Here is a 14,477-nt window from a genome sequence, read left to right as displayed (position 1 = left end):
TCCAGCCTGGGCAACAAGAGTGAAACTCTGTCTCAAAAAAAAAAAAAAAAAAAAAAAAAAAAAAGAAAGAAAGAAAAAAAGAAAAGAAAAGGCCAGCATGGTGGCTCACACTTGTAATCCCAGCACTTTGGGAGGCTGAGGTGGGCGGATCACTTGAGGTCAGGAGTTTATGACTAGCTTGGCCAACAGAGTGAGACCCTGTTTCTACTAAAATACAAAAGTTAGCTGGGCATAGTGGCACGAGCCTGTAATCCCAGCTACTCGGGATTACAGTACAGGCTGATGCAGGAGAATCGCTTGAACTTGGGAGGTGGAGGTTGCAGTGAGCCTAGATTGCACGATTGACCACCAGCCTGAGCGACAGAGTGAGACCCTGTTTCAAAAAAAAGAAAAGAAAAAAGAGAAAAGACAAGAGAAGAAAAGAAAAGAAAAGAAGTCTAGAGGAACAACAAACCACTAGAATTATACAATGTGACTCCAGGGTTGTCCCCAAGCCCCATACTGATAAGTCTCACCTAGTCTGGCTTGCATTTTTTCTGCTTTTATTAATAATATTATTTGTGATTTCCTACAAAGTGTCCCACATTTTAATTTCATCCACTTGTCACAAAACAGTGCCAAATGACTCTCATGTCCCCATGTTGCAGGCAAAGAAATCAAGGCTTGGAGAGGTCGAGACTTGTCCCAAGTCACCTCTATGTTAAGTTCAAATGCAGGTCAGGCTGACTGTGGGCCTATCTGCCTGATTTTATCCATCTACTTGTCCCTTCTTATTCACACCCATTTACAATGGGACAGTCACTTATTTTGGCAAGAATATTTAACAGCAATGCTGGACAAATCCATTTTTGAAAGAAAAATCAAGAACTTAGTTCTTACGGCCCACGAGGGCAACCCCTGCACAAACCATTCTCATTTTGAAACTGCTGCTTATTTAGTGTTTGTGACACTCTTATGAAGGAGGCATTCTTTTATTTATTTATTTATTTTTTGAGGCAGAGTCTTGCTCTGTTGCCCAGGCTGGAGTGCAGTGGCACAATCTTGGCTCACTGTGACCTCTGCCCCCTGGGTTCAAGTGATTTTCCTGCCTCAGTCTCCAAGTAGCTGGGATTACAGGTGCGCACCACCACGCTCAGCTAATTTTTGTATTTTTAGTAAAGACAGGGTTTCACCACGTTGGCCAGGCTGGTCTCGAACTCCTGACCTCAAATGATCCACTCACCTCAGCCTCCCAAAGTGCTGGGATTACAGGCGTGAGCCACTGTACCTGGCCGAGGAAGGCATTCTTACGCCCCTTTTTCACAGAAGGGAGCCAGAGTTAGTTTGCAGCAGAAAGGGATGCCCATGCCCTGTCATTCCGACTCTGCGGGCCGTGTGTCACCTGTCCGCCCTGGGAAAGAGGCCGGCGAGCCGAGCTCTGAGGCACAGAACTTCGCCACTCTCTTGGCTCCAAAGAGCTCTGCAGTATGTCTGGGAGGAAAGAGACTTCATCTGGCTCTGGTTTTTGGCAGGAGGAACAGCCCTGGAACCGACTCCAAGCTGCAAAGACTCCTCCATTGTCTGTGACACTTCTCGTGGGGCATAAATTACTAAACAAGTTACTGAGCATGCATTCTGTGCCAGGCACTGTGCTAGGCTCTGGGGATCCACCCCGTGGCATACTGTGGGAGAGAAGAAAGCAGGGGCTCTCAGGGGGCTCCAGCATTTCAGATGTGAAACAGCCATTTTATTAATAGAGTTGGTGCACATCAAAAACACAGAGCAGGCTTATAGCCTGTAAGGATGTCAGACATGGAAAGTGGCAGTGGGCCCAGGTTGGGGCATGCAGGATGGAGAAGACACAGGTTAGAAACCCCAAACTCCTGGGTGGGCCAGGAGGCTTTCAGAAGAGGCTTGGCTGACTCGGAGAACCATCAGGGACGGGGGCTAGGGAAGACCTTCCAGACAAAGGGTGCAGTGTGTGTGGGAGAGGGCCCAGGCATGAGGGAGAAGAGCCTGTTTGGGAGCATGAGCGGTGTGGCTGGAGCAGCAGGTGGGAAATGTGGGGAGGCGGAGGGGGAGAGAAATGAGACTGGGGAGCCCCGGAGGCCTGGGTCACCCTGATAAAGAATTTGGCTTCAACCTGGAGAGGTTGGGGAGCCCTTACCCATGGGATAAGCAGAGAGCGCCACACTCAGCTTGCATTTGGGAGGTGGCTGGAGGCTGGAGTTGAGAAATGGTTCTGGAGGCCTGACTGCCTCTGCATCCAGGCTGTCCTGTTTCAGCACTGCTCACCCCTGCACCCCCGCAGAGCCACAGGACTTCTCACACTGCATTGCTCAGAACAGCAAATGGCCCAGGGAAGTGTGTGCCTCAGGCTGTGTTATGTGGGTTACTCTGATACTCTCCCCACTCCCACACCACTGCATGTTACAGGGGAGATGAAACCAGGGGTGGTTCAGAGGCTCCAACATTTCAGACATGGAGCTGTCATTTTTAGAACTGGTGGCTCACACCTGTGATCCCAGCACTTTGCAGGGCTGAGGTGGGAGGATTGCTTGAGCCCAGGAGCTCGAGACCAGCCTGGGCAATGCAGGGGGATCTCATCTCTACAAAATAAAAAAATAAATTAGCGAGACATGGTGGTGTGTGCCTATAGTCTCAGCTACCCAGGAGGTTGGAGGATGGTGCCACTGTACTCTATCCTGGGCATCAGAGCAAGACCCCATCCCCCCCCCCAAAAAAAGGAAAGGAAAAAAGAAACCCATTTGCCTATTTTGACACTGTCATGAATTTGTACTGCTTAGGTGGTCTCAGCACTCTAAATGGTGGAATTTTATTTAAAGTAGTTTCATGTCGGTAGTGCCCCAAGATAACTACTACAAGCAAAAACATGTTTTCTCAAGAGGAAGATAGAGGCTGGGTGCGGTGGCTCATGCCTGTAATCCCAACACTTTGGGAGGCTAAGGCGGGCGGATCACTCAAGATCAGGCATTCGAGACCAGCCTGGCCAACATGACGAAATCCCGTCTCTACTAAAAATACAAAATTAGTGGGGTGTGGTGGCTCATGCCTGTGATCACAGCTACTTGGGAGGCTGAGGGAGGAGAATCACTTAAACCGGGGAGGCAGAGGTTGCAGTGAGCCGAGATTGTACTGCCGCACTCCAGCCTGAGCGACAGAGCAAGACTCTGTCTCAAAAAAAAAAAAAAAGAAGAACACAGCTTTAATCCAGGCCTCAAGGAATTCTGAGACAAAGTTTCAGGGAAAATAAGCAGTTCCCTGTCAACAATCCCAAAAATCATAAGAAAATAAGGCACCATGGGTGAAAACCAAGAGATGATGTAAACAGCAGAATCAGACCCACAAAGTGTTCAGAATACAAACTTATCAAAAGTAAAATAACATGGTTTTTTTCTTTTTTGTTTTTTGTTTTGAGATAGAGTCTCACTCTGTTGCCCAGGCTGGAGTGCAGTGGCGCGATCTTGGCTCACTGCAACCTCTGCCTCCTGGGTTCAAGCGATTCTCCTGCCTCGGCCTCCTGAGTAGCTGGGACTACAGATACATGCCACCACACCCGGCTAATTTTTTGTATTTTTAGCAGAGATGGGGTTTCACTGTGTTAGCCAGGGTGGTCTCAATCTCCTGACCTCGTGATATGCCCGCCTCAGCCTCCTAAAGGGCTGGGATTACAGGCACGAGCCCTCGTGCCCGGCCTGTTTTTTGATTTTTTTGAGACAGTGTCTTGCTCTGTCATCCAGGCTGGAGTGCAATGATGTGTTCATGTCTCATTGCAGCCTTGACCTCCTGGGCTCAAGCTATTCTCCCACCACAGCCTCACAAGTAGCTAGGACTACAGCTGTGCACCACCATGCCTAGCTAATTTTTTTGTGTGTGGAGATAGGGTGTCACTATGTTGCCAGGCTGGTCTTGAACTCATGGACTCAATCCATCCTCCTACCTAGGCTTCCCCAAATGCTGGAATTAAGGCATGAACTACCACACCCAGCCTGTTTAATGTTTATTTTTTTATTTTTATTTTTATGTTTGAGACGGACTCTTGCTCTGTCGCCCAGACTGGAGTACAGTGGCACGATCTCAGCTCACTGCAAGCTCTGCCTCCTGGGTTCCAGCCATTCTCCTGCCTCAACCTCCTGAGTAGCTGGGACTACAGGTGCCCGCCAACATGCCTGGCTTTTTTTTTGTATTTTTAGTAGAGACGAGGTTTCACCATGTTGACCAGGATGGTCTCGATCTCTTGACCTTGTGATCCACCTGCCTCGGCCTCCCAAAGTGCTGGGATTACAGGCGTGAGCCACCGCACCTGGCCTGTTTAATGTTTAAAGAAATAAAAAAAAACAAGCCAGGTGTGGTGGTGGCTCACACCTGTAATCCCAGCACTTTGGGAGGCCTAGGTGTGTTTGGAGCAAGCCCCCCAGAGTCTGGCCATAAACTGGCCCCAAAACTGGCCATAAGCAAAATCTCTGCAGCACTGTAACATGTCCATAATGGCCCTAATGCCCAAGCTGGAAGGTTGTGGGTTTATGGGAATGACGGCAAGGAACACCTGGCCCGCCCAGGGCGGAAAACCACTTAAAGGCATTCTTAAGCCACAAACAAAAGCATGAGTGATCTGTGTCTTAAGGGCGTGTTCCTGCTGCAATTAATTCGGCACATCCCTTCGTTTCCCATAAGGGATACTTTTAGTTAATTCAACATCTATAGAAACAATGCTAATGACTGGTTTGCTGTTAATAAATACGTGGATAAATCTCTGTTCCGGGCTCTCAGCTCTGAAGGCTGTGAGACCCCTGATTTCCCACTTCACACCTCTATATTTCTGTGTGTGTGTCTTTTAATTCCTCTAGCGCTGCTGGGTTAGGGTCTCCCTGACTGAGCTGGTCTCGGCAAGTGGCTTCCATTCGTGGGGGCTTGAATCCAGGTCAAAGGGTCGCCGGAGCGACGGTTGGAATGGAAAACTAGCTGGAGGACACCTGAGTACTCTTAAAGCAATCCCTGTGGTGAGTAAGAAGGGGAGTTCAGAAGCGTCAGGGGAACAATGGGATCGGTATGGGGTCTGGTTCGTTTCACCTTAGAACTTTTTCACACTGATAACGAGGAGGAACAACAGTATAGCGAAGTAACAGAAGAGGTTACAGAGCATGTTTATTTGCCAGCTGAAGCTAAAGCGGCAAAGGAAGGAGAGTTTCATCCCTACCCTTCTGCATCCCCTCATTATTATTTTGAAGAAAATGACTCCCCAGATCTTTCTTTTCCGGAGGACACTGGGCGAAAAGTAGTTGCCCCAGTGACTGTTCGAGCAGCGCCTCGAGCGATGGCTCTTAGTTCTATTCAGGCAGGAATTCAGCAAGCTAGACAAGAGGGTGATTTAGAGGCTTGGCAGTTCCCTGTTAGAATACACCCCCCAGATCAACAGGGAAATATTACAGCTACATTTGAGCCTTTTCCTTTTAAATTACTCAGAGAATTAAAACAAGCAATAAATGAGTATGGACCAGGTTCTCCTTTTGTAATTGGACTGTTAAAGAATGTTACTGTTTCCAGTCGGATGATTCCTACTGACTGGGACGCTCTTACTTGAGCTTGTGTAACTCCTGCTCAGTTCTTACAATTTAAAACTTGGTGGGCAGATGAAGCTTCCATTCAGGCTGCTCGCAATGCCCAGGTCCAACCTCAAATTAATATAACTGCAGACCAACTTTCGGGGGTTGGTGGCTGGGCTGGTTTAGATGCACAAGTGGTCATGCAGGATGATGCCACAGAACAGCTTAGAGGAGTGTGCATTAGAGCTTGGGAAAAAAATCACTTCAGGTGGGGAAAAATACCCTTCCTTTAGTGCTATAGAGCAGGGACCAAGGGAACCATAGGTTGATTTTATAGCTCGGTTACAGGAGTCTCTTAAAAAGGTGATTGCAGGTTTGGCTGCTCAGGATACAGTGTTGCAGTTATTAGCTTTCGACAATGCTAATCCCGATTGCCAGGCTGCTCTGCGACCTATCAGAGGGAAAGCACATTTAGTTTATTATATCAAGGCCTCTGATGGTGTCGGAGGTAATCTGCGTAAAGCTACCTTGTTGGCAATGGCAATGGCAGGACTGAGAGTGGATAAAGGAAATTCTCCATTTCCTGGAGCTTGTTTTAACTGTGGGAAGCGTGGTCATACTAAAAAAGAATGTAGAAAAAATCAGCGAGTCAGGCCGCCAGATAGGGGAAAAAAGAAAACTGCTGATCCTGAAATATGTCCAAAATGTAAAAAAGGAAAACACTGGGCTAGTCAGTGTCACGCTAAGTTGGATAAAGAAGGCAACCCGATTTCAGGAAACGCCATGAGGGGCCAGTCCCGGGCCCCGTTCTAAACCGGGGCGTTTCTGGCTCAGGCCATTCCCTCACCCCTGTACAATGTCTGTCCCCTGCCACAGCCAGTAGTGCCGCAGTAGATTTATGCTGCACAAAAGCTGTGAGCCTTCTGCCTGCGGAACCCCGGCAAAGGGTCCCAACAGGAGTCTGGACCCTTGCCAGCGGGTACAATAGGATTACTTTTAGGAAGGTCTAGTGTAAGTTTAAAAGGTATACAAATACATACAGGAGTCATTGATTCAGATTACAGTGGGGAAATCCAAATTGTTATATCTACTTCTGTTCTCTGGAAAACAGAGCCAGGAGAGCGCATAGCACAGCTCCTGATTGTGCCGTATGTGGGAATGGGAAAAAGTGAAATTAAACGAACAGGAGAATTTGGAAGCACAAATAAACAAGGCAAAGCAGCTTATTGGGTAAATCAAATTACTGATAAACGTCCTACCTGTGAAATAACTATTCAAGAAAAGAAATTTAAAGGTTTGGTAGGTACAAGAGTGGACATTTCACTCATTTCTGTACAGCACTGGCCATCTGCGTGGCCAATTCAACCCGCTCAATTTAACATAGTTGGCGTTGGAAAAGCTGCTGAAGTATATCAAAGTAGTTATATATTGCATTGTGAGGGGCCCGATGGACAACCTGGGACTATTCAACCAATTATAACTTCTGTACCTATAAATTTATGGGGAAGAGATGTATTACAACAATGGGGAGCACAAGTTCTAATTCCAGAACAATCATATAGCCCTCAAAGTCAACATACAATGCATGAAATGGGGTATGTCCCTGGTATGGGACTAGAAAAAGATTTGCAAGGTTTGAAAGAACCGCTTCAAGCAGAAAAAACAAAGTTCCCGGAAAAACGAAGTTCCCGCCAAAGATTAGGAAAAAATTTTTGATGGCAGCCATTGTTAAGCCTCCAGAACCTATACCTTTAAAATGGTTAACAGATAAGCCAATTTGGATAGCACAATGGCCACTAAGTAAAGAAAAACTGGAGGTTTTAGAGAAATTAGTTGCTGACAATTAGAAAATGGGCACATAACTCCAACATTTTCTCCTTGGAATTCTCCAGTTTTCGTAATTGAGAAAAAATCAGGTAAATGGAGAATGTTAACTGACTAAAGAGCCATCAGTTCAGTTATACAACCTATGGGAGCATTACAGCCAGGATTGCCTTCTCCTGCTATAATTCCAAAAAATTGGCCTTTTAATAGTCATAGATTTAAAAGACTGTTTCTTTACTATACCTTTAGCTGAGCAAGACTGCGAACAGTTTGCATTTACAATTCCTGCATTAAACAACCTGCAGCCTGCTAAGCGTTATCATTGAAAAGTGTTGCCACAGTGCATGTCAAACAGCCCAACAATTTGCCAGACATATGTGGGGCAAGCAATTGAACCTACCCGTAAAAAATTTCCACAGTGTTACATTATTCACTGTCAACTAAAAACATTAAATGATTTTCAAAAATTACTAGGGGATATTAATTGGATACGACCTGCTCTAGGCATTCCTACCTATGCCAGGAGTAATCTGTTTTCTATCCTTAGAGGAAATCCTAGTCTCACTAGCCCTCGGCAATTAGCAAAAGAGGCTGAGGCAGAGTTACAACTGATTGAGAAGCAAATCCATAAAGCTCAGATAAATAGAATAGATCCGGAGAAGACTCTAGATTTGCTAATCTTTTCAACTCAGCATTCACCTACTGGTGTTATTGTCCAAGAACAGGACTTAGTAGAGTGGCTTTTTCTTCCACATACTAATTCACGGACTCCAACTCCTTATTTAGATCAAATCGCTACTATGATAGGGATTGGGAGAACTCGGATTGTTAAATTACATGGATATGATCCTGGAAAAATTATTGTCCCTCTCACAAAGGCACAAATACAGCAAGCTTTTATAAATAGTCTTACTTGGCAAACCCATTTAGCTGACTTTGTGGGTATTCTCGATAATCATTTTCCTAAAACGAAGCTATTTCAGTTTTTAAAATTCACTAATTGGATTCTCCCTAAAATAACTAAATTTAAACCAATTGAAGGTGCTGAGAATGTTTTTACAGATGGGTCTAGTAATGGTAAAGCTTCTTATTCTGGCTCAAAAAGTAAAGTTTTTCAGACGTCCTATACTCAGCTCAAAAAGCGGAGCTTGTAGCAGTAATTGAGGTATTGACTGCTTTTGATATGCCTATTAATGTGATTTCTGATTCTTCATATGTGGTTCATTCCACACAGTTAATTGAAAATGCTGTTATGATTTCATACAGATGAACAACTGATGATAAAAACAAAAAAGGTGGAAAAATAGGGATTACAGAACAGCCCATACACAATTGAATCTAGCATTATTTGGTGAAGAGATCCAATAACAAAAAGTTGGGAAATAGGTAAAATAATAACTTGGGGTAGAGGTTATGCTTGTGTTTCTCCAGGCCAAAATCAACAGCCGATTTGGATACCATCAAGACACCTGAAACCTTATCATGAGCCAGATGCCAAGGAAGAGACTCTGGGAGGATCCAGAGGACCCCCTGGTTGCAGCCACGTAGAGACTGATGCTGAGGAGGACTCCAACTATCATGAGCAACACCCGTTGAACACAGCCACCCCGCTAAGAACAGATCAAGAAGCTGTCACAGATGGCGGAAGAAAACCTGAGGAAAGTGGGACAACCAGTCACAATGAATAATTTAATGGTAGCTATGATAGCAGTTATCACCACTGCCGTGAGTATTCCTTCAATAAGGGCTGGTAATAATGCCTGGATGCAATCATTCTATGACACAGTTACACATGCTTTCTGATCTCAGTATTTACCATAATAAATCTGCTCCTATAATTGAGGCATACCACCCTCAAAAACCTATTTGTAAACAGGATTGGACCCAGTTAGAAAAAATGAACGTGCTTATTTAGGAACTTTGCAGAACAGGCAGAGATGCTGCACAACAATTCCTATGGAATCATTATTAATTGGTCCCCCAAGGGGATGTTTAGCTTGAATTGCACCTCTCAGTCTGCGTGCCACGGTCACACTATGTTCAGATGATCTGAACAAAACAGTCAGATGGTAGAAATGTTAAGTATGGCAAAAGTTCCTATTATCTGGAACCGTGGCTGTATAGTGGCACCTCAACCTCAAATGATAGGGCCCACTCTAGGAGCTAAACATAAGGATTTGTAAAAACTATTAAATGCTGTTAATAAGATCAAAATTTGGGAAAGAATAAAAGAGCATCTAGAAGTTTTTGGATATAGCAAAATTAAAAGAACAAATATGTAAAGCATCCCAGGCAACCTGACCTTAATGCCAGGAACCAGAGTGCTTAAAGGAGCTGCAGACAAATTAGCAGCTAGTAACCCATTTAAATGGGTAAAAACACTTGGAAGCTCTGTGATTTCAATGATGACTATGCTTTTTAATCTGTTGTTTGCCTTTGTATAGTCTGCAGATGCGGATCCCGACTCCTGCGAGAGTCTCTTTGCAAATCGAAGAAGGGAGACATGTTGGGAGCAAGCCCCCCAGAGTCTGGCCATAAACTGGCCCCAAAACTGGCCATAAGCAAAACCTCTGCAGCACTAAAACATGTCCATAATGGCCCTAACGCCCAATCTGGAAGGTTGTGGGTTTATGGGAATGAGAGCAAGGAACACCTGGCCTGCCCAGGGCGGAAAACCGCTTAAAGGCATTCTTAAGCCACAAACAAAAGCATGAGCGATCTGTGTCTTAAGGGTGTGTTCCTGCTGCAATTAATTCAGCCCATCTCTTTGTTTCCCATAAGGGATACTTTTAGTTAATTTAATATCTATAGAAACAATGCTAATGACTGGTTTGCTGTTAAATGAAGGGGTGGGTTGCCCCTCCACACCTGTGGGTGTTTCTCGTTAGGTGGAATGAGAGACTTGGAAAAGAGACACAGAGACAAAGTATAGAGAAAGAAAAGTGGGCCCAGGGGACCAGCATTCAGCATACAGAGGATCCACACTGGCACCGGCCTCTGAGTTCCCTTAGTATTTATTGGTCATTATCGAGCATGGCAGGATAATAGGATAATAGTGGAGAGAAGGTCAGAAGGTAAACACATGAACAAAGGTCTCTGCATCATAAACAAGGTAAAGAATTAAGTGCTGTGCTTTAGATATGTATACACATAGACATCTCAATGCCTTAAAGAGCAGTATTGCTGCCCGCATGTCATACCTACAGCCCTAAGGCGGTTTTCCCCTATCTCAGTAGATGGAAGTATATTCCATGTAAAGTAAATCGGCTTTACACCCAGACATTCCATTGCCCAGAGACGAGCAGGAGACAGAAGCCTTCCTCTTATCTCAACTGCAAAGAGGTGTTCCTTCCTCTTTTACTAATCCTCCTCAGCACAGACCCTTTATGGGTGTCGGGCTGGGGGATGGTCAGGTCTTTCCCTTCCCACGAGGCCATATTTCAGACTATCACATGGGGAGAAACCTTGGACAATACCTGGCTTTCCTAGGCAGAGGTCCCTGCGGCCTTCGCAGTATTTTGCGTCTCTGGGTACTTGAGATTAGGGAGTGGTTTGAGATTAGGGAGTGGTGATGACTCTTAAGGAGCATGCTGCCTTTAAGCATTTGTTTAACAAAGCACATCTTGCACAGCCCTTAATCCATTTAACCCTGAGTTGACACAGCACATGTTTCAGGGAGCACAGGGTTGGGGGTAAGGTTACAGATTAACGGCATCTCAAGGCAGAAGAATTTTTCTTAATACAGAACAAAATGGAGTCTCCTATGTCTACTTCTTTCTACACAGACACAGTAACAATCTGATCTCTCTTTTCCCCACAGTTAATAAATATGTGGGTAAATCTCTGTTGGGGGCTCTCAGCTCTGAAGGCTGTGAGACCCCTGATTTTCTACTTCACACCTCTATATTTTTGTGTGTGTGTCTTTAATTCCTCTAGCGCTGCTGAGTTAGTGACCGAGCTGGTCTCGGCAGAGGTGGGCGGGTCTTTTGAGTTCAGGAGTTCGAGAGTAGCCTGGCCAACATGGTGAAACCCCTTCTCTACTAAAAATATGAAAATTATCCGGGCATGGTGGTGTGCCTCTGTACTTTCAGCTACTCAGGAAGCTGAGGCACGAGAATTGCTTGAACATGGGAGGTGGAGGCTGCAGTGAGCTGAGATCATGCCACTGCACTCCAGCCCAGGCAATAGAGTAAGACTCTGTCTCAAAACAAAAAGAGTTTTAGGCCAGGTGTGGTGGCTCACACCTGTAATCCCAGCACTTTGGGAGGCTGAGGTGGGCAGATCACCTGAGGTCAGGAGTTTGAGACCAGTCTGGCCAACATGGCGAAACCCCATCTCTCTCTACTAAAAATACAAAATTTAGCCAGGTGTGGTGGTGGGTGCCTGTAATCACAGCTGCTTGGGAGGCTGAGGCAGGAGAATTGGTTGAACCCAGGAGGCAGAGGTTACAGTGAGCAGAGATCGTGCCACTGCATTCCAGCCAGGGTAAGAGAGCGAGACTCTGTCTCAAAAAAAGAAGGCTTAGTGTGCAACTCATCAGAGTTGCACAGGGCAGAGAAAGAATGGGAAAAAAACAATTTCTAGAAAACTTTTCGAATTTTCTGATCAACACCAAATATTCCAAATAGGAAAAATACAAAAAAATCCATACCTATATATGGCATAATATGATTGTAGAACACCAAAGTAAAAGATCTTATTTTTTATTAAAATTAAAAAAAAATTAAAATAGAGTCAGGGTCTCACTATGCTGCCCAGGCTGGTCTTGAACTCCTGGCTTCAAGCTATCCTCCCACCATGGCATCCTAAAGTGCTGGGATTGCAGGCATGAGCTGCTGCATCTGGCCCAAAGTAAAAGATCTTAGAAGCGGCCAGAAAAAATAGATTTGGGCTGGGCATGAATAGATTGATCACCAAAAAGGTGGCAGACTAACTTCTCGACAGAATCCACAGAAGCCAGAAGGCAGTGGAACATTAGCTTTGATGTACTAAAATAAGATACCACGCTAGGCTCCTACATACAGTGAAAATGTTTTGAGAATGAGAGTTCTAATTTTTTGGCAAACAAAACTAAAGGAGTTTACAACTAAGAAACTCTTTTGTGAGACAGCCTTGCTCTGTTGCCCAGGCTGGAGTGCAGTGACGAAATCTCAGCTCACTGCAACCTCGGCCTCCCGGGTTCAGGCAATTCTTGTGTCTCAGCCTTCCAAGTAGCTGGGATTACAGATGTGCGCCACCAGGCCCAGCTACTTTTTATATTTTTAGTGGAGATGGGGTTTCACCGTGTTGGCCAGGCTGGTCTCAAACTCCTGACTTCAAGTGATCTGCCCGCCTTGGCCTGCTAAAGTGCTGGGATTACAGGCATGAGCCACCGTGCCTCTCCAGTCCCTGTGTTTTTTTTGTTTTTGGAGGTTTTGTTTGTTTGTTTTTAGAGACACTTTCACTGTGTTGCCCAGGCCTGTCTGTTGGCCTCAAGTGATCCTCCTGCCTTGGATCTCCCAAAGTGCTGGGATTACAGGTGTGAACCACTGTGCTCAGCCCATTTTTTATTTGTTTCTTGAAGGAAGGTAGCCGTATTAATTAATTTTGGACTTTGCTCACTAAAGTTTGAATGTTAAGAATAGATGTATACAGTCTGGATGCAGTGGTGCATGCTTGTAATTTTAGCACTTTGGGAGGCTGAAGTGGGAGGATCGCTTGGGCTCAAGAGTTTGAGACCAGCCTGGGCAACATGGTGAAACCTTGTCTCTACAAAAAAATTTTAAAAAATTAGCCAGACATGATGGCATGCACCTATAATCCCAGCTACTTGGGAGGCTGAGGTGGGAGGATTGCTTGAGTCCAGGGAGGTCAAGGCTGCAGTGAGCCATGATCACACCACTGCACTCCAGCCTGGGTGACAGAGTGATACTCTGTCTCAAAAAAAAAAAAAAAAAAAAAAAGAAAGAGAAAAGTAGATATATATGAGACTCACTTGGGCAACATATGGAGACCTAGTCTCCACAAAAAAATTTTAAAAATTAGCTAAGTATGGTGGCATGCACCTGTGGTCCCAACTACTTGGGAGGGTGAGGCAGGAGAATTGCTTGAGCCCAGGATGATCCCTTGATCCTGGCAGGGGGTGGAGTTGAGGCCGCATTCCAACCTGGGCGACAGAGTGAGACCCTGTCTCAAAAGAGAAATAAAAAAGAATAGACATATAATATGTAACTTCCAAACAAATGAAAGGGAAATAAAGGAGTATGAGAAGAAAGGCAAATTCAATGATCCAAAACAAAGTGAGAAAAGAGAAAAACAAAATAAAAATGAAAAAGGAGAGGTTCTGCTTGTAATAGGCGAAGTAGCTCCTATCAGATCAACTTTCATACTGGTAACAATTATGAGCTCTGAACAAAAACAAACAAAAAACCTCCTGAAGACTCTGGAAAGAGAGCAAAAACAGGGAGAACCTAAAGGGAAACCGACAGTTACAAGAAAAGAAATAGCTACTGGGTGCAAAGGATATTTAAAATCTCACAAACATGATATTGAACCAAAGAAGTCAGAAGAAAAGAGTCTGTGTTTTATAATTCCGTTTATATGAAGTATGAAAACAGGCAAACCATATTAAAAGTCAGGATAGTTGTTCCCCTGACCAGGAGGAGGATAGCGATTGGAAGGAGGACATGAGGAGGATTTCTGGGGTCCTGGTAATGCTCTATTTCTGGATCTGGGTGCTGGTTTCATGGGTGTGCTCACTTGGTGAAAATTCATAAAAATAGACATGACATATGCAATTTTTTGCTTCAGTACAAACTTAAAAATCAAAAGGGAGCAGAGACAAAATGGACAGGCAGGCAGGGCAGACTGTGAAGGGGCCTCAGTGCCAGACTAAGGAGCTTGACGTGACCCTGGCAGCAGTGGAGGACACTGAAGGTGTTAAGAGGGGAAATGAGTTGTCAGGGAAGCTGCCTCTCTGCCTAATGCGGGTGGCTAGGAGAGGGGAACACCTGCCCTGTGGGACATTATTTACAGGACTGGCCAGAATCTGGGCTTTCAATGACGAAGATCTGAGCTAGGATGGAGGGTGTGAGGTTGGAGGCCAAGGATTTGGAGGTAAAATTGGAAGGA

General features: G+C 45.1%; 1 protein-coding gene across 5 annotated transcripts in view; it reads left to right on the top strand.

Annotated features, from left to right (window-relative positions):
* Positions 1-13,321, top strand: part of ACOT11 (acyl-CoA thioesterase 11) — a 94,851-nt gene extending 81,530 nt beyond the window's left edge. For 2 of the 5 annotated variants that reach the window (XM_054683361.2, XM_054683362.2), the window contains exon 16: positions 4,848-6,819. In XM_054683361.2, the coding sequence (XP_054539336.1) occupies positions 4,848-5,075 (228 nt within the window). In that variant the 3' untranslated portion in view covers positions 5,076-6,819. Of the gene's footprint in view, positions 1-4,847; positions 7,247-8,798 lie in introns of those variants that run through there. The other 3 variants (XM_016918992.4, XM_016918968.4, XM_016918976.4) reach the window with 3 other exon arrangements.
* Positions 13,322-14,477: the final 1,156 nt, after the last annotated feature.

This window comes from Pan troglodytes, chromosome 1 (assembly GCF_028858775.2).
Source record: "Pan troglodytes isolate AG18354 chromosome 1, NHGRI_mPanTro3-v2.0_pri, whole genome shotgun sequence".
Taxonomy (NCBI): domain Eukaryota; kingdom Metazoa; phylum Chordata; class Mammalia; order Primates; family Hominidae; genus Pan; species Pan troglodytes.
This window is presented reverse-complemented; position numbering and strand designations above follow the sequence as displayed.